The sequence below is a fragment of the Dipodomys ordii genome, unplaced genomic scaffold, assembly GCF_000151885.1.
Source record: "Dipodomys ordii isolate 6190 unplaced genomic scaffold, Dord_2.0 Scaffold156, whole genome shotgun sequence".
Lineage (NCBI taxonomy): Eukaryota > Metazoa > Chordata > Mammalia > Rodentia > Heteromyidae > Dipodomys > Dipodomys ordii.
This window is the reverse complement of record NW_012267372.1, coordinates 1,242,420-1,269,586: the sequence shown is the minus strand read 5'-3', so window position 1 is coordinate 1,269,586 and position 27,167 is coordinate 1,242,420. Positions and strand designations below refer to the sequence as shown.

Sequence of the window (27,167 nt, the reverse complement as noted above, 5' to 3'; positions counted from 1 at the left end):
CGTCCAGCCCGGCCCGCGGTTCCCAGTCCCTGCACGGCTCGCGCGACCCGCCATTCCTCCGCGGGCTGTGCTGCCCGGCCAGCCGCGTGCGAGCTTTGGTTTGGGCCGGTCTCCGAGCTGTCCGCCCCCACCGGTCGGGCCATGCCGAGTCGCCGCGTCGTCAGACCGCCCCCTGCGCCCGAGCTGGGGGCCTTGGGTAAGCGGAGCTGAGGTTCCCGGGAGAAGTCTGGGGCGGGGCCGGAGATGTGGGAGCTCCGGGGGTCTCCAGGAGCAAGGCGGGGGTTTCTAAAGGCGCCCAAGGGATCTGGCGCGGGGACACCGTGCTGGGAGGAAGCCGGCGGACGGTACGGGCGAAGGGTCCGGACGAGGTACCGCCGAGGCGTCCCGCGGGAGAGTGGGGAGGGGGCGGGGCCTGCCCCAGAGGCCGCGGAGGGGGCGGGGCCTGGGTTCCAGGTAGGCGGGGCCTGGAGACCGGGGGTGGGGCGTGTACTGCTCCGAGGGGGGTGGGGCGGGGCCAGGCTCGGAGAGTGGGGGGCGGGGCGGGGCCTGCCCTGAGAAGAGGCGGGGCCTGGCCCTGAGGAACGAGGGGCGTGGCTAGCGGGCATGGAGATGGAAGGAGGGTTCGGAAAAAAGGAGAGCCAGGCCTGATGCTGAGAAGGATCCGGTCTGCCAGGACAGTTTGTGAAGGAGTCCCTCAGGCCCATGCCTTAAAGAGGGACAGAGCAGATCTGCAGTGAGGAAAGATGGGACGAAAGGGCGAAACAATGAAGTCTGAAATGTCTGGTCAGGGGAAGAACCTGACCCTAGGGGAGGGACCAAGGGAAGAAAGGAAGTGGGGCTTCGGAGATTGTCTGGTCTTCTGATGGCCTTTCTGTGAGACCTGCCTCCTTCTTTCAGGGTCCAGTGGTGACCCCTCCTCGCTCTCCCTGGGCATTTCCAGGACCACAGGTGAGCAGTCCCTGTCCACCTGTTTGTGGGAGATGGAGTTGGGGGAGCCTCTGTGGAGATGGGTTGGGCACATCTCTGGGGGATTCACCCACGTTCACCTTTCCTTTGATGGGCTGTGACCCTCTATGCCCTGTTGAGCTAGCTTGGTTATCCCTACTTTCTGGAGGTTAGGAACTTCAACTACTTACACTCTTCAGAGGATAATTAATTAAGAAATTCACCTGAGATTATAGCAGACTGACAACCACCACCTTGGGTGTTAAAGCAGGAGTTTATATTCCTCATCCAAGAATGTCTGCAGGTTGCTTTCCCATACCTCAGTTGGCCTGTCTTTACAATGGACTTGATATCAGTTCCTTCCTTTGCTGGTGGGGGATTTTCAATAAGTCGATATAGACAAACATGGGAGGCAGAAATAGGAAGATCACAGTTTGGAGCCCTACCTGAAAAACAAACTAAAAACAAGAGGACTAACTGGGGGTGTGGCTCAAGTAGTATAAACACTTGTCTAGTAAGTATAAAGGCTCTTTCAAACCCAAGTAGTACCAAAAAAAAATGGTGATGGTAATAATTATTACAGCGACTGTAACATTTGCATCAGATTCATTAATTAAACCATATGCGTTGGAATCACCAGAAGGCTCATTAAGACAGATTAGTAGGCACTCTATCTAGAGTTTCTGACCCTGTAGGTTTGTGACTGGCCCTGAGAATTTGCATTTTGAGGAAGTTCCCAAGATCTACATGCCTATGCTTAGCTACTCTGGAAGCTGGACCTGAGAATTGAGACTGAAAACCAATCTGGGCAGGCAAATCCATAGGACTGTTATCTCCAATTAGCCAGCAAAATGCTGGACTAGAGATGTGGCTAAGTGATAGAGCACCAGCTGTGAGTGAACAAAGTCCAGCAGAATTTGTAGGGCTTGAGGTCAAGTCCTAGTACTGGCATAAGATGAAAAAAAATAAAAAAAGTAATGTGGGTCAGGCATACTAGTCCATGCCTGTAATCCCAGCTACTCAGGAACAGAAGTAAGAATTACAGTCCCAAACCAGCTGGGATCCTATCTGAAACTAAAAATGAATAGATTATGGTGTGCCTCAAGTGGTAGGTCACTGGCCTAGCAAGCACAAGGCCTTGAGTTCACTCTCCAGTACTGTCTGCCACCCCACTTGCAATTAAAAAAAAAAAATTAAGATAGGTAATGGCTGAAGCCAAAGAACTAGCAAGTCAGCAAAGACAAGATTGTAACCAAAATGTCCATTCTGAGCTACAGCTACTGCTGCCCACGACTTAAGCTTCCTCTGTAATCTGGCAGCCTCTTGAGCACTCTCCCAGCACCCCCCCAAAAAAAATCTATGTCTTTGAGTCCCTTGTGTGTATAGTACAGATCTTCAAGGACAGTATTCCAGCCAGGTGTGGTAGTGAGCACACCTGTATGTAGTCTCTTCATTCAGGAGTCTAAAGTAAAAGGATTCATTCAGGTCAGCCTGGACAACATAGCCCTGATGAATAGTTTCTGTCTTAATTTTATTTAAAAAATGGTTTTTCCAAGCTGAAGTGACTTGATGTCCCTGCCAGCACCCTCCAGGCATTTTCCCCCAGCCTCAGTATCTCCTCTGCCAGGAGGGAACCTTGCCACCTGCTCATTTCCCCAGATCCATAAGATAAGGGGTGTAAGGAAAGCTGCCTTGCAGGGGGCAAAGTTCTGCCTGTTTGAAGCCACTCCCAGAAGCAGGTGGAGGACAGAGCCGGCCCGGTTCCGGTTCCGAGGGCAGGTCCTTCCCAGATCAGCCCCCAGCCAGTGGCCTTCAAAGCCCTGGGTGGGGCATAGGCTCAGGCCCCAGGCCAGGCTGGGTGACTCCAGGACCTGCCGGCTCCCTCTGGGCTCGTGGTCTTGACTGTGGAATGATGGGAGGTTGGTTTTGATTTCTGGCCCCCTCTGATATTGCTGTGACACTCTGCCTTCCTGGAAACAAGTGCGGATCCAGGATGTGAGAATAACTGGGGTACAGTGCAGGCAGCCTTCTGGACGTAAGAGAGGTTGGCCCAGAAGGGGAAATGGGGACTGGATGGCATCCCAGGGAGTTGCCCTCAGATTTCCCAGGATGGAGGAAGGGGGAAGGGTTATGGGATAGATTGGGTGGGGAACTTCCTTGGAAGATGACTGGTGATGGCTACTCTGAACTCATCTCTCTCTTTCCCCTCTTGTCTCTCTTTCTCTGTCTCTCTCTCCTTCCACAGATGAATTGGGTGAGTATCTAGAAGCAGGTGGATGGGAAGCTTAGGGGGCGCTGATAGAGGGGAGTCTAGGACTTGCCCCTTCAGTGAAGGTCACTGTGATGATGGGTCATTCAGCCACTTGGCAGACTCATTACGCCCTCCCAAGTGCCAGGCACGGTTTTCTAAACACTGGGAAACCAGCCTTCCCAGAGCAGGGGTCTCTAAGAAGCCCCAGGACTGCAAACACCGAAAGGCCGAGAAATGAATGAACAGGATACAGTTAGGTTAGAGCTTGAGAAAGAAAAGAAAAAAGAAACCGAAGAGGTCAGCTGTGGCAGTGCACGCCTATAATCTCAGCACTTGAGAGGCTGACACAGGAGGATCTTGTGCTCAAGACCACCTGGGCAAAAGAAATGCCTGAAAACCAAAGTAGGCTGAGCGTGGGGTGGTGCATGCCTGTGATCTGATGGGAGCTACTGGGGACTGGGGAGGCAGAGATAGGAGAATCAAGGTTCAAGGCCAGCCCAGACCAAAGTTAGTGACATCTTAAAAACAAACAAGCTGGATGTGATGTGTCCAGTCCTGGAATCCCAGATAAGAAGGAGGCAGAGCTGGGCTATTGAAAGAAGAAAGAGAAAAACAAAAACCAAATGCCAAGCTCTATCTGACAAACCAACTAAAAGCAAAAGAGCTTCGGGGGAGATGGGGTGTCTCAAGTTCATAAGCACTTGCCTAGCCAGCAAGAGGCTCTTGAGTTCAAATCTCGGTACTGCAAAAGCAGCAGTAACAACCACAAAAACAACACAAAACCAGAAATGATGACTTCCTAACTCTGAATTGAGCAAGGGCAGGGTCACGAAGCAATGCAGCCAAACCCTTCCAGATGGTGGCAGGGGATCCGCAGGTACCCTGTAGGGGTCTAGGCCAAGCAGAGCTTTCCAGCTGAGGCGCTGGGCCTCCACCCTTACAGCCTTAGGATCAGGGCCCTTCCTGCGTGCAGGTGGAGGGGAGGGGGGCTGGTGGATTCAGGAGCACTAGGGAGGGGAGGGCAGTGAAAAGGGGGGGGGCGGGTGGAGGAGGAAAGGAATCCGACGACCCTCGGCTTCCAAGCTGTGCGGAGGGGGAAGCTGCGGCCCCGTCCGCAGGAAACACCTCTGGCCGGCGGGGCTGGGAGCCGGTGTGACCCCCGCCTGGGGTTTCAGCCCGCATCCCCGCCGCCCGCGTCGGCTTCTCCCGCAGAGATCATCGACGAGTACATCAAGGAGAACGGCTTCGGCCTGGACGGGGCGCAGCTGGTGCCCCGCGGGGCGGCGGCGCTGAGCACCGTGACCCTGGGCCCCGCCCCGCCGCCCAGCCCGGCCACGCCGCCGCCTTGGGGCTGCGCCCTCAGCCGCCTGGGCCCGCCCGGGCCCGGCCCGCGGCCGCACCTGGTCATCACCGAGCAGCCGAAGCAGCGCGGGATGCGCTTCCGCTACGAGTGCGAGGGCCGCTCGGCCGGCAGCATCCTGGGCGAGAGCAGCACCGAGGCCAGCAAGACGCTGCCCGCCATCGAGGTGGGCGGGGTTGGGGCGGGACTATGCGCGGGGGGGCGGGCTGGAGGCGGGGCATCGATGATGGGCGGGCGAGGGGACCTTAGATATGGGGTGGTGGGCGGGGTTGTGGGTGGTGGGCGGAGCTTGAAGGGGAGTGTGGGCGGGCGTAGAAGGTAGGGTGGTGGATCGGGAAGGACCTTAGTAGAGTGGGCGGGGCGGAGGGCGGGACTATGGCTGATGGGCGGGTGGGGGAGAACCTTAGATGCGGAGGACAGGGACTCCCGGGTGATGGGCAGCATGTGGGCGTGTCAGTGGGCGGGCCTTGTCGGTGGTGGGTGTTGCTGCTGTGGGCAGCGTTTGGAGCTAGGACGTTGTAGAGCTGGGCTTTTATCATTCTTGCTGTCCTTGAGCCAGGACATAGAGTACCACCTATTACCAAACCCCAAAAGTAGTAAAGAGCTGGGCATGGTGGGGCACCTGTGTAATCTTAGCATATAGGAGGAAGATGAAGCAGGAGGACTAGAGTTCAAGGCCAACCTGGGCTACTTAGCAAGTTCAAGGCTGGCCTGAGATACAAAGGAAGTTCAAGGTCAGCCTGGGCTGTGTAAGAAGTTCAATGGAGTGGTGCCCACAGCTGGGTAAAGATGGAGGGCTGAGGCTGTCTACTGCATCCCTGTTAGCCTGGGCAACAGTGAGGGAGATGCTTCCGGGTTAAACACTGGAAAGCTGGTGAAATAAACTACATGTGCGTGGCACAGCACTGCCCAGAAACAGCAGAGCCTGGGAATGTGTGCCCAGACATACGCAGGCCCAAAATTCAGAAATGAAGGTGTGTGCCCCAGGTATTGATGGGAAGGTGTGAACATGCCTGTAATCCCTGCTCTTAGGAGACAGAGACGGAAGAAGAGTTTTAAGCCAACCTGGACTACATAGTGAGACCCTGACTGAGAAAGAAAAAAAATAGTAACTACTTCCACTAATAAGTACCTGCAGGACTAGAGGTGTAGCTCAAGTGGTAAAAACATCAGTTTAGCAAACAGGAGTCCCTGAGTTCAAACCCCAGGACTAACAGAATAAAAACTTCCCTGGAAATCGAATTGTAGACTCCTACACAAGTACTATATTGTTCTTCTGCAGCTGGAAAAGGCCTAGCATATGGTAGGAAGTGGTCTAGCACTGAGTTATAATCCCAGCTCCTATGTTAAAGGATTTTTTGTTTTTGTTTTTGTTGGTCATTGGGCTTGAACTCTGGGTCTGGGTGCTGTCGCTGTCTATAAGCTCTTTAGCTCACAGAGAGCACTGTACCAGTTGAGCCATAGCACCACTTCCTGTTAAAGGTTTTTTATTTTGTGTGCATGCATGTGTGTGCTCATTCGAGCGTGTATACACATGTGCATATACTAGTATTAGGGCTTTAACTCAGAGCCCGGCTTTCGCTTGGCTTTTCCCTTACCATTTCTGGCTTTTTGGTGGTTAACTGAAGATAAGAGATTCACAGACTTTTTCTTTCTGGGCTGGTTTTGAACCATAATTCTGAGCCTCCTGAGTAGTTAGGATTACAGGCATGAACCACCAGCACCTGGCTTCCCTGATCTTGAATTCAGGCTTGAATTCAAGGCCTGGGCGCTTTCCCTGAGCTTTTCTCCTCAATGCTAGCACTCTATCCCTTTGAGTCACAGCTCCACTTCTGGTTTTCTGGCTTTGAACCATGATCCTCAGATCTCAGCCTCCTGAATAGCTAGGATTACAGGCGTGAGCCACCAGAGCCCAGCAACCTGATCATTTTTAACAACGCATTTAGAAGTTTTGGATGACACCAACTAGTCATCTGGGACTGCCCCTAATATTAGGAAATGGCAGCTGGGGTCCTAGCTACAACCTGTCCCCCAGGAACCTTATCATCCAACACCATCCTCGGTACCCTCTCCAGCCCCTAGAGGGAAGCACTGTACCACAGAGACTCAGATGAATTTCCTCTAGTTCCGCACTGCCCAACCTGGCCTTGAACCCTTGAGCTGCCCATCTGGAAATCTGAAATCATATAGTGTCGAATAATTTTAAATTGTAGACTCCAAATTCCCCCAACTTATTTATTTAGGCAGTGCTGAGGGTAGAACCCAGGGCTTTGTCCTGAGTTCACAAGCTCTCACAATTTTGATTTATGTTCTTTTTTTTCTTCCCCTCCAATTCAAGAGCTGATAAAGGGTCATTTGGTATGTGCCACTATTGGGGCTTGAACTCACAGCTTTTTACTGTCACTTGACTTTTTTTTTTTGGTCATGGTGAACTCTGGGCCTGGGCACTGTCCCTCAGCTCTTCAGATCAAGGCTAGTGTGCTCTACCACTTGAGCCACGGCACCACTTCCAGTTTTCTGAGTGGTTTATTTTCTATTTATTTATTTTTGGGTCCGGTCTTGGGGCCTGAACTCTGGGCCTGGGCGCTGTCCCTCAGCTCTTCAGCTCAAAGCTAGCGCTGTACTGAGTGGTTTATTGGAGATAAGAGTCACAGACTTTCCTGCCCAGGCTCAATTTGGACCTGGATCCTCAGATCTCAGCCTCCTGAGCAGCTAGGATTACAGGCATGAGCCACCAGCACCCAGTTTGACTGTTTTTTTTTTTTTTTTTCCTACTCAAGGCTAGCACTGTACCACTTGAGCCACACACTTCCACTTCCACAGTCATTTGTTATATTTGGTTGTAACTCTTCTGTCTCAGGATTGTTTTTTGAGACAAGATCTCACTGTGTAGCACAGACTGGCCTTGAACTGTCCATTCTCCTGCCTGAGCCACCTGAGTGCTGGGATTATAGTCTTGTACTGCCATACCTGGCCAGTAGAGGGGACTCAACCAGATACCTTTCCATCATCTTGATGTAGAAGGTCAGGATGCTACAAGGGAGTCCCTGAGAGTTCAATGGAGTTAGGGTCTGGTATAGGCCACCTGACCAAAAAAAAAAAAAAGCTTATTTATCTTTGCGCAGCTCCGGGACTATGGCGGGCTGCGGGAAGTGGAGGTGACCGCATGCCTGGTATGGAAAGACTGGCCGCACCGGGTTCACCCACACAGCCTTGTGGGGAAAGACTGTACTGACGGTGTGTGTAGGGTGCGGCTAAGGCCTCACGTCAGTCCTCGACACAGGTATTTGACCCCCTGAACCTCTGACCCCTCACCCCTAGACCCTGACCCCTCACCTCTGGTCATAGAAACTCGGAAGGTAAAGATAAACCTAGGGAAATGCAAGGCAGGGGCAACTTGGCCAAACCCTCCGTACGGCATCCATCTTGTGGGTGGGGAAACAGGTCTAGGTGGCAGAGGGCCCCATGTCCCACATTCTCTGTGGGGAGACTGAGGCATGGAGGGAGGTAAGGCACAGATGGTTCACAGCTGGACTTTGACTCCAGATCAGACTTTTTTTTTTTTCTTTGCCAGTCCTGGGGCTTGAACTCAGGGCCTGGGCTTTGTCTCTGAGTGTCTTTTTCTCAAGGCTAGCACTCTACCACTTGAGCCACAGCACCACTCCAGGATTTTTTGGTAGTTTATTGGAGATAAGAGTCTCATGAACTTTCCTGCCTAGGCTAGCTTTGAGCCAGGATCCTCAGACCTCAGTCTCTTAAATGGCCAGGATGACAGGCATGAGCCAGTGGTGCCTGGGTTCTAGACGAGACTTAACTACAAGACCTGATCTTATGCTCACTTTGCACTTTATATAGTTTTCATAAGTAAAAAAATGAAAGGCTCAAGCCAGGTGCCTGTGGCTCACACCTGTAATCTTCACTTCCCAGGAAGCTAAGATGTAAGGATCATGGTTTAAAACCAGCCCAGGCAGGAAAGTCTGTGAGACTGTCTTATCTCCAATGAACTACCAAAAAGCCAGAAATGGCATTATGGCTCAGAGTGGTAGAGCACTAGTCGTTAGCACAAAAGCTCAGAGACAACTCCAGAGTTCAAGCCCCAGGACAGGCACACACAAAGAAAGAGAGAGAGGGGCTGGGACTGTGGCTTAGTGGTAGAGAGCTCGCCTAGCATGCATAAAGCCCTAGATTAGATTCCTCAGAAGCACATAAACAGAAAAAGCCAGAAGTGGTGCTGTGACTCAAGTGGTAGAGTGCTAGCCTTGAGCAAAAGCAGCTCAGGGACAGTGCCCAGGCCCGGAGTTCAAGCCCCAAGACCCTCCTCCTCAAAAAAGTCCGTTTTTCTAAAATAGTATCCCCCAAATAGCTAGCTTACTCTGGCCTAGAACTCTCTATCTTCCTGCCTCAGCTTCCCAAAGTGCTGGGGTTTCAGGCCTCATTTGCAGTTTTCTGATTATTAGCAACACTGCTTACTCTTTTTATATGGCAAACGTATGGTGGGTTTGCCAGGTCTCCTCCAGATTCCTGGTGATACCAGGTACTGGTGGCTCACACCTATAACCCTAGTTATTCAGGTTGCTGGGCTACCAGGATCACAGTTGGAAGCCAGCTCAGGGAAGAAAGTCTGTGAGACTCTTATCTCCAGATAACCACCAGTGGTGCTGTGTGGCTCAAAGTGGTAGAGCGCTAGCCTTGAGTGAAGTTTAGGGACAGTGCCCAGGCCGTGAGTTCAAGCCCCATGACCAAGAAAAAAAGAAAATCCTGGTAAGCACTGTCAGATGTTTCAACGCCAGGCCCTTTGCTGGGATCTGGGAGGCTGGGGTGTCTGAGCCATCCTGCTGGCCCTCACAAGCAGCTGTCTCTGTCCCCACGCAGCTTTAACAACCTGGGCATCCAGTGTGTCAGGAAGAAGGAGATCGAAGCTGCCATTGAGCGCAAGATTCAGCTGGGCATCGACCCCTACAATGGTGAGCACTCTGCCCCGCTCTTTGTCCACCTACCGCATCTCCTATTGGCCCACTGTCCCCTTTCCTTCCCACCCCCTTCCTCAGCCGTCATGTCTCCCAACAGCGGGCTCCCTGAAGAACCATCAGGAAGTGGACATGAATGTGGTGAGGATCTGTTTTCAGGCGTCATACCGGGACCAGCAAGGACAGATGCGCCGCCTGGACCCTGTGCTCTCTGAACCTGTCTATGACAAGAGTGAGTGTGTGTGTTGGGGGGAGGCGGGGTTCACTAGGACTGTCCTGGGCCTTCCACTTACAAACAGGAAGTCATTTCTCTTATTTTTGTGTGTGTGCTAATACTGGGGCTTGAACTCAGGGCCTGGGTGCCATTCTCGAGCTTTTTCGCTCAAGGTTGGTGCTCTGACCACTAGAGGCAGAGATCTACTTTTGGCTTATTGGTAGTTAATTGGAGATGAGTCTCACAGCCTTTTCTGCCTGAGCTGGCTTTGAACTCAGTGATACCGGTGCCTTATGTGAGGAGTTCATTGTTTGCAGGCACCTGCTCTTACCACTACAGCTCCACTGTTTTTAGCCCAAAGTCTCACAGCTGTCTCTCATTGGTTATTTGCGTCTCTCTGACCAGTCAGCTGTGACTAAAGGGAGGTGATGCTCTGATTGGTCAGATGGAGGGTCACATGATCAGTGAGCTAGAGCATGGTTTCAGCCCTGCCCACTCCCCAAGATTGATGTGAGTGTTGGTCCCTTAAGAGAAGTGGGGACTGTTTACAGAATAGTTAGGATGTCCAGGAAGTGGTGCTGTGGCTCAAGTGGTAGAGTGCTAGCTTTGAGCAAAAGAGCTCAGGGATAGCACCTAGGGCCTGAGTTCAAGCCCCACAACAGGAAGGGAGGAAGGAAGGAAGGGAGGGAGGGAGGGAGGGGAAAAAGAAAAACAAGTGTCCACTAGTTTAGCCATACACCCTCACTCTGGGCCTTCTCTGACCCCTAGTCCCACTAGCTCTCCTAAGCATGACATACACTCAGCTGATCTGAATGGAAGCATGGAAGAGCTGAATGTCATCTTGGCTCCACCAGGACTGTGGGGGCCAGACTGAGCCTTTCTCCATCTCCCACATGTCCATAGAATGCCCCTCAAGGTTTGATGACTGAATTCTCGTTTTCCTTCCCAGAGTCCACAAACACGTCAGAGCTGCGGATTTGTAGGATTAACAAGGAGAGTGGGCCCTGCACGGGTGGGGAGGAGCTCTACCTGCTGTGCGACAAAGTGCAGAAAGGTGAGGGGTGCCACAGGCTGGGTGGGGCTCAGGCGAACCCACCACCTTGACGCGGCTGATTGGTTCACACACCTGCCTGTTACCTGCATAAGGATGGAGGTGGGGCTTATACCTTCCCCCCTCCTCCCCAGGTTCTACACACTTTCATGCCAGAGGCACAAGTGCATAGATGGTTTATGAGGGGCTGGGGTGCAGCTTAGGCCCTGGATTCTGTCCTCATTACTGGAAAAAAAAAAGAAGATTAATAAAAGCCTGGCACTAGTGGCTCATGTTTAAAATCCTACCTTCTCAGGAGGCTAAGATCTGAGGATCACGGTTTGAAGCCAGCCTGGGCAATTAAGTCCATGAGAATCTTATCTCCAATTAACCACAAAAAAGCCACAAGTAGAGCCGTGGCTCAAGTGGTAGAGTACCAGCCTTGAGTGAAAAAGCTCAGGGACAGCACCTAGGCCCTGAGTTCAAGTCCCAGGACTGGCACACACACACACACACACAAACCTTAAAAATAAAGGGCTGGGAAGGTAGCTCAATGGTAGAGTGCTTGCCTTGCATGCATGAGGCCCTGGGTTCAATTCCTCAGCACCACATAAGCAGAGAAAAAAAAAAGCCGGATGTGGCGCTGTGGCTCAACTGGTAGAGCGCTAGCCTTAAGCTGAAGAGCTGAGGGACAGTGCCCAGGCCCAGAGTTTAGGCCCCACGACCGGACCCAAAAAAACAACAACAAAAAACTTAAAAAATAAAAAAGATTCTGACAGTGGCTTTAAGGGGTAGGGAAGGGACAAAGGGCGTGGGACAGATGTCTTCAGCTCATCTGCATCTGTCTAAATGTCCTCACATAGGTTTCATAACCAAAACGGAAGAACAACTTCCCTCTAAACAAACAAAAACCTCCAGCCAGGTGCCAGTAGTTCATGCCAGTAAGCTGTAGCTACTCAGGAGGCTAAAATCTGGGGGCTAGTGGTTCCAAGTCAAGCCTGGGCAGCAAAATCCATGAGACTCTTGTTATGTCCCATTAAACAGCAAAAAGCTGGGCTGGAGGTGTGGCTCAAATGGTGGAGCCCCAGCTGGGATTGAGCCAGTATGAGGATCTCAGTTAAAGTCCTGGTACCAAGACCAAAAAAAAAAAAACAAAAACAAAAAACACATAAATGTACAAAATACTGAGTAATCAGTGTATGATAGAATGTAGGGTTGTTTTTTGGTTCGGTTTTTATTTAGGTTGTAGAGTATGAAGAGTGTAGGTTTTTTTTTTTTTTTTTTTTGTCGGCCGTGGGGCTTGAACTCTGGGCCTGGGCGCTGTCCTTCAGCTCTTCTGCTCAAGGCGAGTGCTCTACCACTTGAGCTACAGCGCCACTTCTGGTCTTCTGGTGGTTTATTGGAGATAGGAATCTCACGGTCTTTCTCAGCCTCCTGAGAAGCTAGGATTACAGGCGTGAGCCACCAGCGCCCGGCTGTAGGTTTGTTTTTTGTTTTGCTTTTTGCTGGTCATAGGGCTTGAACTTAGGGACTGGGTACTGTCCCTGAGCTCTTTTTGCTTAAGGGTAGCGCTCTACCACTTTGAGCCACAGCACTACTTGTGGTTTTCTGGTGGTTCATTGGACATAAGCGTCTCATAGACTTTCCTGCCCGAGCTGGCTTTGAACCTCCATTCTCAGATCAGGTGCCAGTGCCCGGCAAGAGTGTGGTTTTATCCTCAGGAACAGTGGGGTCTGTTTGGAGGATGCTGAGTGGGGTTCGGGCTGGCTGAGGATCCCCCCTCAGCCACTGCCCTGTCTTCCCACAGAGGACATTTCTGTGGTGTTCAGCACGGTCTCCTGGGAGGGCCGGGCCGACTTCTCCCAAGCCGATGTGCACCGGCAGATTGCCATTGTGTTCAAGACCCCTCCCTACGAGGACCTGGAGATCTCAGAGCCCGTCACAGTCAATGTCTTCCTGCAGCGGCTCACAGATGGTGTCTGCAGCGAGCCTCTGCCCTTCACCTACCTGCCTCGGGACCACGGTAACCATGACAACCAGCCCACCCGCCCCAGACCAGGTCCTCAGGCTCACTGAAGAAATTCAGCTCGAGTCATTTGATCCTGAGTGCAAATCAGGGAAGCTACTGGTAGAGGGGACAGCTGAGCTGAAGAAAGGAGAATGACTTAGAGGTCCAGTGAGAGTTGAAGGAGGGTATTTTAAGTAGCTTGAAAAGCAAGTGCGAGTGTCCTGAGATAGTATTGTGCTCAGGTGTGTCTGGAAGGGAATTTGGTTTTATCTGATATGGACTATCAACATCTGTTTATTTGCATCGTTTGGGTAGGTACAAGCGCAGTTGGGGTATAGTGGTACCCACCTGTAATCCCAGCACTCTTGAAGTTATGGAAGGAGAGAGGGTCTTTGGTTCCAAGGCCAGCTTGGGCTACATAGCAAAATCTTGACTAAAAGAACAAAGGCAGCCGGGCACCAATGGCTCATGCCTGTAATCCTAGGTACTCAGGAGGCTGAGATCTGAGGATCGAGGCTTAAAGCCAGCCCAAGCAGGAAAGTCTATGAGACTCTTACCTCCAGTAAACCACTAGAAAACCAGAAGTGGTACTGTGGCTCAAGTGGTAAAGTGCTTTCCTTGAGCTCAAAAGCTCAAGAGACAGTGCCCAGGTCCAGAGTTCAAGCCCCATAATGAGAGAGAGAGAAAAAAAGCTCAGCCACTTTCTAGATGGCTCTATGATTAACCATCAGTTACTGACTGTGATAAATGGTTAAGTGATCATTATTTTGTTGGCTGTATGGCTTGAATTCAGGGCCTGGACTCTGTCCCTGAGCTCTTTTGCTCAAGATTAGCGCTCTACCATTTGAGCCAGAGCACCACTTCTGGTTTTCTGATGGTTTATAGGAGGTAAGAGTCTTACATTTTCCTGCTTGGGCTGGCTTTGAACCGTGATCCTCAGATCTCAGCTTCCTGAGTAGCTAGGATGACAGGCAGGAGCCACTGGTGCCTAGCTGATTAATTACTTTTTTGTATGCTTCTGGTATCTTCGAACAGACAGTTATGGCGTGGACAAAAAGCGGAAACGGGGAATGCCAGACGTCCTTGGGGAGCTGAGCAGTTCTGGTCTGTCCCCTGGACCCCTTTCCACACTTAAGTCCCTGGGAGTGTGTGTGGGAACCCCCCCTTTAATACCAGCCCACAGATGGGGAGCTTTGGGAGTTAAGGGGTCATCTCCTCTGCCTCCCTCAGACCCCCATGGCATTGAGAGTAAACGGAGGAAGAAGAAGCCAGCCTTCCTGGACCACTTCCTGCCTGGCCATAGCTCAGGTAGGTCCCAATCCCCTGCCATAAGCTGAGACTAAGTGGCAGCCCTGCTTTGTTGGTCTCTTTACAATGTGTTAAGGATGGCTCCCAGCTCCGCAGAGTAGGAAGATATGTGTGTGATCTCTGCTGGGCTGTCCACTTGCAGTGTAACCTTTGTCAACCTGGTCTACCACTCTGAGCCTCAGGGACAACTTGGGGAAATCTCAGTGTATACCTGTGTCCTGGGATTTTACAGTTTAATGCAGTAAGTGCCCATACCATCCCCACCAGACATCTTGATCTTACATGATTTCAGGAACTAAGTAGGGTCATACCTGACTAGTACATGAATGGGAGACTGCTCAGAATACTGGGTGATATATGCTTTTTTTTTTGTTGTTGTTCTACAACTTGAACCACACTTCCAGCCTTTACTTTTCTTTCCTTTTTACTTTCTCTTTTTTTGCAGTTGGCTTAAATTTTTTCTTTTGCCAGTCTTGGTGCTTGAACTCAGGGCCCAGGTACTGTCTCTTGAGCTTTTTTGTTCAAGGCTGGTGCTTTACTACTTGAGCCACAGCTCTACTTCCAATTTTTTCTTTTTGTTTGTTTTGGTAGTTAATTGGAGATGAGGGTCTCATGGGCTTCCCTGTCCAGACTGGCTCCAAACTTCAATCCTCAAGATCCCAGCCTCTTGAGTAGCTAGGATCATAGGTGTGAGCTATTGATACCTGGCTCCAAAAACTTTTTTTTTTTTTTTTTTGCCAGTCCTGGGGCTTGAATTCAGGGACTGGGCACTGTCTCTGAGGTTCTTTTTGCTTAAGGCTAACACTCCACCACTTGAGCCACAACGCCACTTCTGGCTTTTTCTGTGAATGTCGTAATGTGGAATTAAACCCAGGGCTTCGCACATGCTAGGTAAACACTCTATCACTAAGTTATATTCTCAGCTCCAAGAATTTTTTTTTTTTGGTCGGTCCTGGGACTTGAACTCTGGGCCTGGGCGCTGTCCCTGAGTTGTTCAGCTCAAGGCGGGTGCTCTACCACTCAAGCCACAGTGCCACTTCTTGCTTTTTCCGCTTATGTGGTACTGAGGAATCAAACCCAGGGCCTCATGCATGCATGACAAGCACTCTACCACTGAGCCACCTTCCCAGCCCCCCCAAAACACTTTTTAATAAATGTAATGCTAGCGGGGCACTCGTGGCTCATGGTTTTTTTTTTTTTTTGGTCAGTCGTGGGGCTTGAACTCTGGGCCTGGGCGATGTCCTTCAGCTCTTCAGCTCAAGGCCAGCGCTCTACCACTTGAGCTACAGCACCACTTCCGGTTTTCTGGTGGTTTTATTGGAGATAGGAGTCTCACGGTCTCTCCTGCCCGAACTGAACCACAATCCTCAGATCTCAGCCTCCAGAGTAACTAGGACTACAGGCGTGAGCCACCCACGCCAGGCTATCGTGGCTCATGCTTTAATCCTAGCTACTCAGGAGGCTGAGATCTGAGGATGGGGGTTTGGAACCATCCCGGGCAGAAAAGTCACTGAGATACTTTTTCTCCAATTAACCACTCAACAACAACAACAAAAAAAAACCCAAAGCCCGGAAGTGGAGCTGTGGGTCCAAATGATAGAGCATGTGCACATTTCGCTCCTGGTTCCACATTAGGACAGCTGTGTGCAGTTATTTTCCCCACTGCCTTCTTCCACTTACCTAGTAGTAGGAATGGTGGGATGACAGTCCTCAGCTGGAACGGAAGATGATCTGATGAGGCATTTAGCCTGAGGCCAGAGGGGGCCTGGCTGGAAGTTGCTCCAGAAACCAGAGCTAGCTTTCTCTCCCCTTCTCCCCGCAGGCCTGTTCCTCCCTCCCTCCATCCTGCAGTCTGACAACGACTTCTTCCCCAGCTCCGTGTCCTTGCCAGGCCTGGAGCCCCCCGGGGGTCCTGACCTCATGGAAGACTTCACCTACGACCCCACAGCCCCCACCCTCTTCACCATGCTGGACCTGCTGCCCCCAGCGCCGCCCCTGGCCAGCGCCGTGTCCAGCAGCGCGGGTGCCGGGCCCTCGGTGGCCGAGTCCCCGGATCCCGAGCCCCTGACCCTGGACTCGTACCCGGCCCCGGGCCTCGGGGACGGAGGCACCGCCAGCCTTGTGGGCAGCAATATGTTTCCCAACCAGTACCGCGAGGCAGCCTTCGGGGGTGGCCTCCTGTCCCCGGGGCCCGAGGCCACGTAGCCCTGGCGGTGCCGGGAGGGTTGAGGGGGGTCAGACCTGGGCCCCCCCTCGGGTCAGTCTTCCGGTCTCCTCATCCCTGTGCGTCGGACGGACACCTGCAGCGCTGGCGACAGCCTCGGGAACACGGGCTCCCCTCGGGCCTCCGTTTTATATGAGAAATCGGGTTGGAGGAGAAGCTAAGGGGAGGGGGGCATGGCTCCCCCAGCGACCCCCACACACGTGGCCACCTTCGGGAGGGGCCCCCGGATTGTGATTGTTCCTAGGGGAGGAGAGGGAAACTCCTTGGCACCCTTGCGGGTGAGAGGAGGTTGTTTGTGCAGAGCCTTCTCAATAAAGAGGAGTTTTTGAACCTTGGGGGGGGGCCTCTCTTTGCATGGGGCGTGTGTGTGGCGGGGGACGAGGAACAAGGTCCGGGGGTCAGCAAGGCTCCGACGCTCCTTCCGGAACGCGCCACGCCCACTCCAGGCACAGGCCACGCCCTCCCGCCGCGCAGGCCCGAGGACGTCATCATCGCTGTCTTTTAGGCCACGCCCTCACGCCGTCGGAAGCTCCCAGCCTTGCCGTCCCTCCCTCCCCCTCCCTTTTCGCGCGGCCTCCAACTTCCGCTTCCGGTGTGGGCTAAGAGAGCGAGCGCGCGCGCGCGTGAGCGCGGGGGAGCGAGCGCAGCAGTAGGAGGCGGCGGCGACCAGCCAGCCGGTGAGTGCAGGCGTCGGGCCCGGACCTCCCGTTTGTTGGGCTGCGTCAGAGCCGCTTGGCTCTCGTCGCGGGTTCTCCCGCGGTGCTGTCCGCGGGGCCCTGGTCCCGGAGCCGGCCTCGCCTGCACCCCCTTCGTTCCCGACAGGCCTCGGGCCGCGCCGCTGAGGGCCCGATTCGCGCCGTCGGCCTCGGCCCTGACCAGGTGCTCCAGCCCTGTCCAGACCCTCAGCTTCTCCCCCTGCCCCCCGGGACGCACTCCGCTCCGCCTCCGCGCGGTACCCCACTGTTCCCTGGATACGCTCCTTGCTTCGGGGCCATCCATGTAGACTTCAAGTGCGCCCCAAGACCCCCCCTCCCGCTTCTATCCACGCCCTTCACCTGCCCTCGACCCCGCCTCTATACGGCCGCGGGGGGGGGGTCCCAGGAGGCTCGCCTGGGATCCTCCCTGGAGGATCACTCGGGTGGGGGAAAGCCTTTTCCGTTTTTCCCTTTGGGCGAGTTTCGGCCCGAGCTGCCCTTGGGTGTGCCTCCTCCTCCCTTCCCAGAAGGGATTGATTGGGACTCCAGCGCCTGCAATCTGGGGCATGTGCGCACCCCAGAATGCCCTGGCTTCCCGTGAAGAGTCAGTTAGTGGTCTGGGTTAGCCATGAATTGTATTCCTTGCTTCTGCAAAGGACTTCCTTCTTCCCTCAACCGAGAGGCTCAGTCACCAGGCTTGTTAATTGACCCAGGCCCACCCTTTTGGTTTTTGCTGCCCATCGGACACTGCCGCTCCCCTCATCCCTCAGGTTGGGGCGCCACGCTTGGCTTCACCACCACCACCACCACCACCATGTGGCACGAAGCTCGGAAGCATGAGCGCAAGCTTCGCGGTATGATGGTGGACTACAAGAAGAGGGCCGAGCGGCGTAGGGAGTACTATGAGAAAATTGTGAGTGACCAGGCTTTTTGTCTGGGTTGGGGGAGGGGGGCTGCCCTTCAGAAAGCAGTCATCAAGATAGGATTGGGGTTAGGAGGCCGCATGGGGTGGCACAAATCTATAATCCCTATTAGGGAAGTGAAGGCAAGGATCCTGAGACCTTAGGTTCAGGGTACAGGGCCAGCCCAAACAAAGTTAAGTCCAAATCCCTATCTGCAAAACAAAAGGGAAAGCAAAAGGGAAAAGCCAGGGAAATGGCTCAAAGAGTAGAACATTTGCCGAGCAAGTTCAAGGCTCTGGGTCTATCCCCAGTATTGCAAAATAAAAATGAAAAAAAAAAATTGAGCTGGGCACCAAGTGGCTCACACTTGTAATCCTAGCTACTCAAGAAGTTGAGATTCGAGTGAGGATTACAGTGGGAAGTCAGCAGGAGCAGGAAATTCCTTGAGACTTAGAATCTCCAGTCAACTATGCAAAAACCAGAAGTCGAGTGTGGCTCAAGTGGTACAGTGCTAACTTTGAGCTTGTAAAAAAGCTCAAGGACAATGCCCGGGCCTAGAGTTCAAGTCCTAGGACTGGCACATATGTATGCGCGCACACACACATAGAAAGGAAGAAGAAAAAGGAAAAAAAAAAGCAATTGGGTAGTTGGGTTTATACCAGGCACTCTTTCCTTGGGACAATGGTCATTCTTTGTGTGGAGGCCGATGTCAGATAAGAGCATGAGGGGGACTCCATTGGTTGCTGGTTCCTCTGTGTTTGCAAGGCCCCAGAGAGCAGGTCTGGAGTTAAGTGGAAGGAAGGAAAGACTTGTAACCCTGTGTAGTGCACATGTAAGACTCACTGCTCCTAGAACACTGTTGCCCGCTGCTGGGTGCCTAGTGCTCAGAAAAGCATGGCCACTCCTGAGGCTTGGCGTGCAGCAGCAGGATTGATTGAGTGTCATCTGACCAGGCCACTCTCCTCACTGGTGCTTTAGTTGATTTTGGAGAAAAGAGCACACCCCATGCCTGGGTTTATGCATGAGGCCCTTGTAATCCCCTCACACCGTCTTACTCCCTGGTGCTTGCACTCCCAGCCCAAAATGGGCCTTGTGTATTGGCATGGCTCAGGAGATGGGGAATTGCCCTAGCTAAGTGCCAACCCAGCATTGAGCCCACAAGTGACTTGTGGCCAGTTGGAGAGGGTGAGAGCAGCTCTTGGAAGGCTTGGTAGAGAGTTGGTTAGGCACATAGTAAAGTGCCTGTGCTTGAAATTACCATGATGTTAGAGCTCAATACCACTTAATTGTGTGCAGCTCCAGGCCGTGTGTGTGTGTGTGTGTGTGTGTGTGTGTGTGTGTGTGAATTTGAATGGAGGGGACCAAGAGGAAAGAAGACTGCATTTGGGACCCTGGGAAGCCCCAGAATTCCCTCCTCCTTAGTAGCAGGGAGCCTCCTGAGCTTGCTTCTCCTTAGGGCAGTGGTGGCGGTGCCAGCACCTCGTTGGTGACAGGACGGGAAGGGGCTTCACGAGAGTCTATGGGTGCATTGTGGCAGGGCCCGAACAAGCAGCCAGTGTCCCTGGCTGGGAACGAGATGGGCATTCAGATGTGCTGTGCCAAGCCGTGGGAGCTGGCAGCCACGTGGTGGCTGTCATCTTGCTCTGGGGCTGAGTGGGGAGGCTACAGTGCTGGCCCCAGTGGACATGGACGGGCTGGGCGGGTGTGACATCTGAGCAGCCATTCTCTCTGTTCCTGCCTGGGCCTTGGTGCCTGTAGATGTTCCCCACCCTCGGTCATTAGCTGCCCCAAGTCTGTCACTGCTCCTGTGCATTGGTTAGATAAAGAAATAGTTGGGCTGGGAAGGTGGCTCAGTGGTAGAGCGCTTGCCTTGCATGCCTGAGGCCCTGGGTTCGATTCCTCAGCACCACATAAGCAAAAAGAAAAAAAAGCTGAAGTGGTGCTGTGGCTCAAGTGGTAGAGTGCTAGTCTTGAGCTGAAGAGTTTGAGGGACAGCGCCCAGGCCCAGAGTTCAGGCCCCACGACTGGACTCCCCCCCCCAAAAAAAAAAAGAAAAGAAGAAATAGTTGCCAGGTGTCAGTGGCTCACTCCTATAATCCTAACTACTCAGGAGGCTAAGGAAGATCTGAGGATTGCTGTTTGATGCCATTGTGGGGAAGGAAAATCTGTGAGACTCTTAACCTCTAATCAACCACCAGAAAACCAGAAGTGGAGTTTTTGCTCAAAGTGGTAGAGTGCTAGCCTTGAGCGGAAAAGCACAGAGACAGTGCCCAGACCCTGAGTTCAAGCCCCATGACTGACAAAAAGGAACCAGTCTCCTCCACTGGCCCATGCTGGCAGGGATGGGGCTGCGTCTTTGTCACTGGGAACTGGTGCTTGATTTGATGGGTGGCTCAGAGTCCTTCCATGGCTCTTGTGGCTTCCTCTGATGTGACTCCAGCCAGGGCCTGGCCCTTGAGCAGCCTAGCTTGCATCCTTTATGCGATGTAAGGATGTGGACTTAGGATAAGCCGGGGCTGGGCAGCTCTACTGAGATACACTTCCCACCCCACACAGTCCACTCGTTTAAAGTGAGCATTTCCATGGTCCTGTGCCTGTTTGGTAGCATGAGGTCTTGAGTTCAGACCTAGTAGCACAAGTAGAATGATTAGGGAAACAAACACAAGCGTGAAGGAGGAGTATACTGCAGTTTCCGTGTGTCTGCGCACCATCATCACAATTATTTTAGAACTTTTGTTTTTGTGTGTGTGTGTGTGTCAGTTCTGGGGCTTGAACTCAGGGCCTGGGCACTGTCCCTGAGCTGCTTTTGCTCAAGGCTAGCACTCTACCACTTGAGCCACAGCACCACTTCCGGCTGTTTTTTTCTTTCTGTGTATGTGGTACTGAGGGCTGGAACCCAGGGCTTTATGCATGCTAGGCAAGCACTTTACCACTAGGCCACATTCCCAGCCCCTTATTTTAGAACTTTTGGGTGAATGTGGTGGTCCTCTCCTGAAACCTTTAGATCTCAGTCTCCTCAGTAGCTAGGATTACAAGGCTGAGCCACTGGTGCTCAGTACAGACACCAAAATTAAACATGCCAGCCAACTTTTTGTTGTTCTTATTGGTCGTTGGGCTTGACCTTTGGGCCTGAGTGTTGTCCCTCAGCTCTCTCAGCTCAAGGCTAGCACTCTGCCACTTGAGCCACAGTGCCACTTCTGGTTTTCTGGTGGTTCATTGGAGATAAGAGTCTCACGGACTTTCCTGCCTGGGTGGCTTTGAACCGTGATCCTCAGATCTCAGCCTCCTGAGTAGCTAGGATGACAGGCATGAGCCACCAGCACCTAACGAGTGCCCAGTTTTGTCCTTTCAATTTTTGCCAGTGTAGTAGGTGAGAGTTGGTCCCTTATAGCTGTGCCTGGCATATTCCTGGTGATAGTGGCATTGGCTCTCTTTCCCTTGTGAGTACACGGGCTTGCTGACTTGGAGGCTGCTCCAGTTCCAGTGCTATACTTGCTCTGGATGGATAGATGGATGGATGGAGTAAGTGAGTCGGGTGAGTGAGGATTGGGGGTGATATTTTAGGCAGAAGATGGTGGCAGAGGCTGGGAATGTGGCTCACTGGTAGAGTGCTTGCCTAGCATACATGAAGCCCTGGGTTCCATTCCTCAGTAACACATACACAGAAAAAGCAGGAAGTGGCACTGTGGCTCAAGTGGTAGAGTGCTAACCTTGAGCAAAAGAAGCTCAGGGACAGTGCTTAGGACCTGAATTCAAGCCCCAGGACTAGCAAAAAAAAAAAAAAGATGGTGGGCTCGGAAGGTGGCTCAGTGGTAGAGCACTTGCCTTGCATGCATGAGGCCCTGGGTTCAATTCCTCAGCACCACATAAGCAAAAAGAAAAAAGCCGAAGTGGCGCTGTGGCTCAAGTGGTAGAGCGCTAGTCTTGAGCTGAAGAGCTGAGGGACAGCACCCAGGCCCAGAGTTCAGGCCCCACGACTGGACCCAAAAAAAAAAAAAAGATGGTGGTAGCAGAGCTCAGAGCCACTAGCCGTCTCCAGGGAAGAAGTGGTCCTTGTGTTGGGCTAGTTGAGCCACCCTGGCTGCACACGGGTTGAATCACCTGTGAGGTGGAGCCTGTGCCACACAGGTTAGCTGGATGTTGGGCCTGCTTGTGGGGCCTGGAGGACTAGGAGCTCAGCTTAATGGTGACCTCCGTCCTGTCCACCCCACAGAAGAAGGACCCAGCTCAGTTCCTGCAGGTGCATGGCCGAGCCTGCAAAGTGCACCTGGATTCTGCTGTGGCCCTGGCTGCCGAGAGCCCTGTGAACATGTAAGATGGTGGGGTGGGGCGGGGAGGCAGCGTCTGCAGCAGGGGGTGAGGGGTGCAGCAGAGGAATTGGGGTTGGCCAGACCTTTGGACACTGGCAGGAAGAGAGGCACAGGGGAAAGTGACAGTCACAGAGTGCGGAGTAGGCAGGCTGACTTAGAGGGGCCGGGCAGGGCTGAGGCACAGGAGACGAGCTCTTCCTACCTGGTTTAAGTGCCCTGCTATTATTGGTAGTGGAGAAATGGGCTCCTTCTCCTGAGGCAGTACGGGTGGCATGCTCTAGGCCCAGCTGTAGGAGGGTCTGCGAGCCAGGCCTAGGTGGGTGTCTGAAGCCAGTGAGGGAATCATGGCCATAGGCCGGCCGGGCTCCCAGCCACAGAGAACAACAGGTGATGTGCGTGCAGAGCACCCTCCAAGCCTCTGCCGCCCCCTCCGTTTCAGGATGCCCTGGCAGGGTGACACCAACAACATGATTGACCGCTTCGATGTCCGCGCCCACCTGGACCACATCCCCGATTACACCCCCCCACTGCTCACCACCATGTAAGGGGCCTCCCCAGAGGCCCACTCGGCCTGTCCCCTCCTAGCCCCAAGTCCCGGCAGCCCCCCCTGCCCCCTGCCTGCTGCCTCTGACCTGGAGATCTCTGATTCTCCAAGCTCCCCAGAGCAGGAGTCGGATGAGCGGAAGTGCAACTACGAGCGCTACCGAGGCCTGGTGCAGAACGACTTCGCGGGCAGTGAGTGGGAGTGGGGGACCCCTGAGACTACGAGGCCTCACCAGCAGGGGAGGGGAACCCCAGGGACCTAGAGACCTAGGCAAGCAGGAGCTCTTTAGCACTGTGGTCCTGCGGCAGTGCCCACACCCCAAGCATTCACTGTGCCAGAGATCCCATCTTACAGAAAAGGAAACTGAGGCATGGGGCTTAGTCACTGAACTCAGGGTCGCTGGGCAAGTGAGTGACGGAGCTGAGGCTGTGCTGTAGTTACTTGTGCCCCAGCAGAGGGGTGATGGTCAGGAAGTGGTGACTCCACCCCAACCCCTCAACTCCACCACATTCCTGTCTCTAAATTCCCTGTGTCCTAATAACCCTCACCCCCTCGCCCCTTGTGCCCCCTTGCCACAGTCTCGGAGGAGCAGTGCCTGTACCAGATCTACATTGATGAACTGTATGGTGGCCTGCAGAGGCCAAGCGAGGATGAGAAGAAGAAGTGAGTTGGCTGGTTGGAAATGTGGCATAGTGGTAGAGTGCTTGCCTAGCATGCAGGAAGCCCTGGGTTCCATTCTGCTGCACCACATAAAAGGAAAAGGCTGGAAGTGGTGCTGTGCTTAAGTGGTAGAATGCTAGCCTTGAGCAAAAGCAGCTCAAGGACAGCGCCCAGGCCCTGAGTTCAAGCCCCAGGACTGACCAAAAAAAATGGGTTGGAGGCCGGCTGTGGCAGCCTGTGGGGGAGGAGGAGGAGGCAGGCAGGCCCAATGGGGATGGGAGCTGTGGCAGAGCCCCTCTAGATGCATTCCTCATAGCTGTGAAGTGGAGGCCCTGGCCCCGAGCTGAGCAGCTAGGGTGGAGTGGTCTGAGTCTGTAGGAGGCTCTTGGGAAGATGGGCATCGGGATCAGGAGCTGACCTGTGTCAGGGCCTGTGTGCGTGGTGGCCAGGGCATTCTAGAAAGCTGTGTCCCCCAGGGGTGACCGTGGTGACCTGGGTGTCAGCTTCGTGCACTCCTTCCTGTCGGCTCTGCTGGGCACTGGGTCACACTCCCAGAGGCGGCGTGGCACCGGCTGACAAATGAATTCAGCAAAGGCCCCCCAAAGCTCCTGGGAGCAGAGCTGGGCCCCATCTTTGCCCACTGTAACTTGGGACTCTGTGTTCGTGGGACTGGTACTCAAGCAGACAGACTGCATCCTGGCAGCAGTGACCAGTGTGGGCGGGGCCGGGAGCCCAGGACAGCGCAGAGCGGTGCTGGTGGGTGGGCAGGAGGGTCCCTCCCCTCCGAGGGCGCACCCACCCCAGCCAGCCCGCTCCCATCCCAGGCTGGCAGAGAAGAAGGCTTCCATCGGCTACACGTACGAGGACAGCACGGTGGCTGAGGTGGAGAAGGTGGCTGAGAAGCCGGAGGAGGAGGAGTCCCCGGCTGAGGAGGAGAGCAACTCGGATGAAGATGAGGTCATCCCCGACATCGGTGGGGTCCCCTCTCTGCCCTTCCCACCCACAGTCCCTGGGCATCGTTCTTGTGTCTCGACCCTCACCCTCTGTGGGGCACCCCACACTGAGGAGCCCGGTTCCTCCCCCTGTCCCACGGCCCAGGCCTTGGCCTCCTGCCTCCTCCCTGCCACACCCCCTTCTTCCCTTTCTGCCCTCTCCCCATTTCCAGGCCACTTGTCTGATTCTGGGTCCCACGCGGGTGTCACTTCTGCCTCTCCTTCCTGCTTTTCTCTATCCCCTGGGAAACAAGTCCCTTTTTCAGGGCCCCTGTCCCTTACACATCTGTTGGCCCATCCCGGTAGTACCTTGTTCCCCTCCCACCCTGTGCCCATTATGTAGATGCCTCCCGTCTCCATCCTCATCCTGGCGTGCACCCCACCCAATGCATCTGTTTGTGCCCACTAAGGCAGAGCCCTGTACTTCCATCTGTCCTTCCCACCCACATGTTCATGGTCCTCCTCCGTCCACCAACTGTCCACCCCATCTTCCCTTCCCCTCCCCACCACACAGCACACCCACTGTGTTGCTACCCAGAGCCGAGCCAGAGCTGCCCCAGACCCTCCTTGAACATTGCTTGGGCCGGCAGCTGTCTATCCCGCTTCTGGGCACTGCCCTGTCCCTCCTCCCCGTGGCCTTGGCCCCTGACAGCTTTTCTGTTGATGCAGACGTGGAGGTGGACGTGGATGAGCTGAACCAGGAACAGGTAGCGGATCTCAACAAACAAGCCACCACCTACGGCATGGCCGATGGCGACTTCGTCAGGTGAGATCTGCCCTGTGAACTCACCCTGGCTTTGTTCTGGCCATAACCCTGCTACTACCAATGCCAGCTTACTGCTGTGCCATGAATATCTGTGACCCCGCTAAAGACGATATTACATAGAATTACTCAGCCAGCCCTGTTCAGTGTGACCTAGGGCAAATGGACTCCCAGTGCTCCAGCACCCTCTAGTGGAGGGCTCCAGGTCCTTTCTTAGGCCCAAATTCTTTTGAAGATTGAGTCTTGTGGATCTTGTGGACTTTTCTGCCAGGGCTGGCTTCAAACTGTGATCCTCTGGATTTCAGCCTCCAGAATAGCTAGGATTACAGGTGTGAGCCATACACGCCCCCCCCATCCCCAGTTAGTGCTGAATTCTTAACACCTGTACACATAAGGTGTCTGAAAGTTGCATGAAATGTGTCTGGGTCCCATCTCCAGTGATTGATTTCCTCCCCTCTGCAGGATGCTTCGGAAAGACAAGGAGGAGGCGGAGGCCATCAAGCACGCCAAGGCCCTGGAGGAGGAGAAAGCCATGTATTCGGTGAGGTCTGGGGAAGGTGATGGGCAGAGATGGGGCTCATGGAGGGCACACTCCTAATGGGCTTGGCCTCCCTGCCCAGGGCCGTCGCTCCCGGCGCCAGCGGAGAGAGTTCCGGGAGAAGCGGCTGAGGGGGCGTAAGATCAGCCCGCCCAGGTAGGCCTCTCCCCAGGGCCTCCCGTGTCGCTGAGCCTTGGGAAAGTGGGCATGGGGCCAGGAAGGCACTATGGAGGCTGCTTTATACACGTGCTTTCACCCATTAAGTGGCCCGAGGTGATGGCTTACGGGGAACACTCCCTGAGGTGACTCTCAGACTGGGCACTGTCCCCTGCAGGAAGGGGACTGAGCCAGTTTCCCTGCTCTCCCTCCTCCCCCTCCAAGTATCAGTGGGGATCTGGGCAGAGCAACCTGGCTTTGGATAGAGTCTCATAGACCTGTGGTCCAGGGCAAACCCATGCATCTTTTTTTTTTTTTTTTTTTGCCACCTGTGCTAGAGGAGGTTTATGCTGTGGGCTTGGGGCAAAGCCCAGGCCCAAGCCACGCCATGTGCTCCTTCATTCAGCGGCCTAGCAAGTGAATTTGTCTCTTCAGGCCTGGCTCTCATCAAAGTGAGGGGGGTGGGGAGAGCCACTAGAAAGCACTTGGCCCACACAGCGTGGTCCTGTGTGGGCCTCAGTGAGCTGGCCGGGCAGGTGTGGGGTAGATGAGGGTCAGAGAGGGTCTGATAGGCAACAGAGGGACAGCTGTGCGCCCTCACCTGTCCCCCGTGCTTTCTCTCTAGCTACGCCCGCCGAGACAGCCCCACCTATGACCCCTATAAACGGTGAGTGGGTACCCCACTACACAAGTAGCACAAGGGAGGAGGGGGTCTGTGGGCTTGCAGGTGCTTAGTGTTTTCTTATGTCAACTTAACTATAATGCACCTTTTTTGTGTCATTGGGCAAGTGTGGCAGTAAGGGTCACTTAGAAACTTTAGAATTTTTAGTTCGTGAGAAGCTCATGTCCTGGGTGCAGTGGGCCCCACCAGGGGGAGGGCGCCCCCTGCCCCCAGGTCTTAGGAACTTGGGGTGGTGCAGGCTGGATCACACCCCTCCCCACACTACTTCTGGTGAACTGGGGTTCAGCTTGCTGTGGAGGGGTGATGCCCAGGCATTCGGCACCTTCCCCCTTTTTCTCCCCCCCCCCATCTGCCCTCTACCGGCTCCCTGGCACTCCAGCCACTCTGGGGTGGTCGACTCCCCGGCTTCCCTGAGCGGCCGTGCGTGGCCCTCGCTGACTGCCGCCTCCCGCAGGTCGCCCTCGGAATCCAGCTCTGAGTCCCGCTCGCGCTCGCGCTCCCCGAGCCCGGGGCGGGAGGAGAAGATCACCTTCATCACCAGCTTCGGGGGCAGCGATGAGGAGGCGGCCGCGGCGGCAGCCGCAGCTGCCGCATCTGGGGCCGTCCCCGGGAAGCCCC

At 54.1% G+C, this 27,167-nt stretch overlaps 2 protein-coding genes across 2 annotated transcripts in view; both read left to right on the top strand.

Annotated features, from left to right (window-relative positions):
* Nucleotides 1–6: 6 nt before the first annotated feature.
* Nucleotides 7–16,642, top strand: Relb (v-rel avian reticuloendotheliosis viral oncogene homolog B). Its single transcript, XM_013032565.1, has 12 exons — nt 7–196; nt 898–948; nt 3,191–3,199; nt 4,409–4,722; nt 7,682–7,839; nt 9,429–9,520; nt 9,624–9,755; nt 10,687–10,791; nt 12,575–12,790; nt 13,811–13,879; nt 14,006–14,083; nt 15,906–16,642. The coding sequence occupies exons 1-12, from the start codon at nt 142–144 to the stop codon at nt 16,286–16,288; spliced, it is 1,662 nt and encodes a 553-aa protein (XP_012888019.1). The 5' UTR covers nt 7–141; the 3' UTR covers nt 16,289–16,642.
* Nucleotides 16,643–17,693: 1,051 nt separating this feature from the next.
* Nucleotides 17,694–27,167, top strand: part of Clasrp (CLK4-associating serine/arginine rich protein) — a 31,001-nt gene continuing 21,527 nt past the window's right edge. The window contains exons 1-11 of the mRNA XM_013032596.1: nt 17,694–17,915; nt 22,118–22,215; nt 22,654–22,755; nt 22,870–22,949; nt 23,337–23,421; nt 24,243–24,391; nt 25,080–25,176; nt 25,636–25,714; nt 25,794–25,867; nt 26,493–26,534; nt 27,004–27,162. Of these exons, the coding sequence (XP_012888050.1) occupies nt 17,817–17,915; nt 22,118–22,215; nt 22,654–22,755; nt 22,870–22,949; nt 23,337–23,421; nt 24,243–24,391; nt 25,080–25,176; nt 25,636–25,714; nt 25,794–25,867; nt 26,493–26,534; nt 27,004–27,162 (1,064 nt within the window). The 5' untranslated portion in view covers nt 17,694–17,816. The remainder of the gene's footprint in view (nt 17,916–22,117; nt 22,216–22,653; nt 22,756–22,869; nt 22,950–23,336; nt 23,422–24,242; nt 24,392–25,079; nt 25,177–25,635; nt 25,715–25,793; nt 25,868–26,492; nt 26,535–27,003; nt 27,163–27,167) is intronic.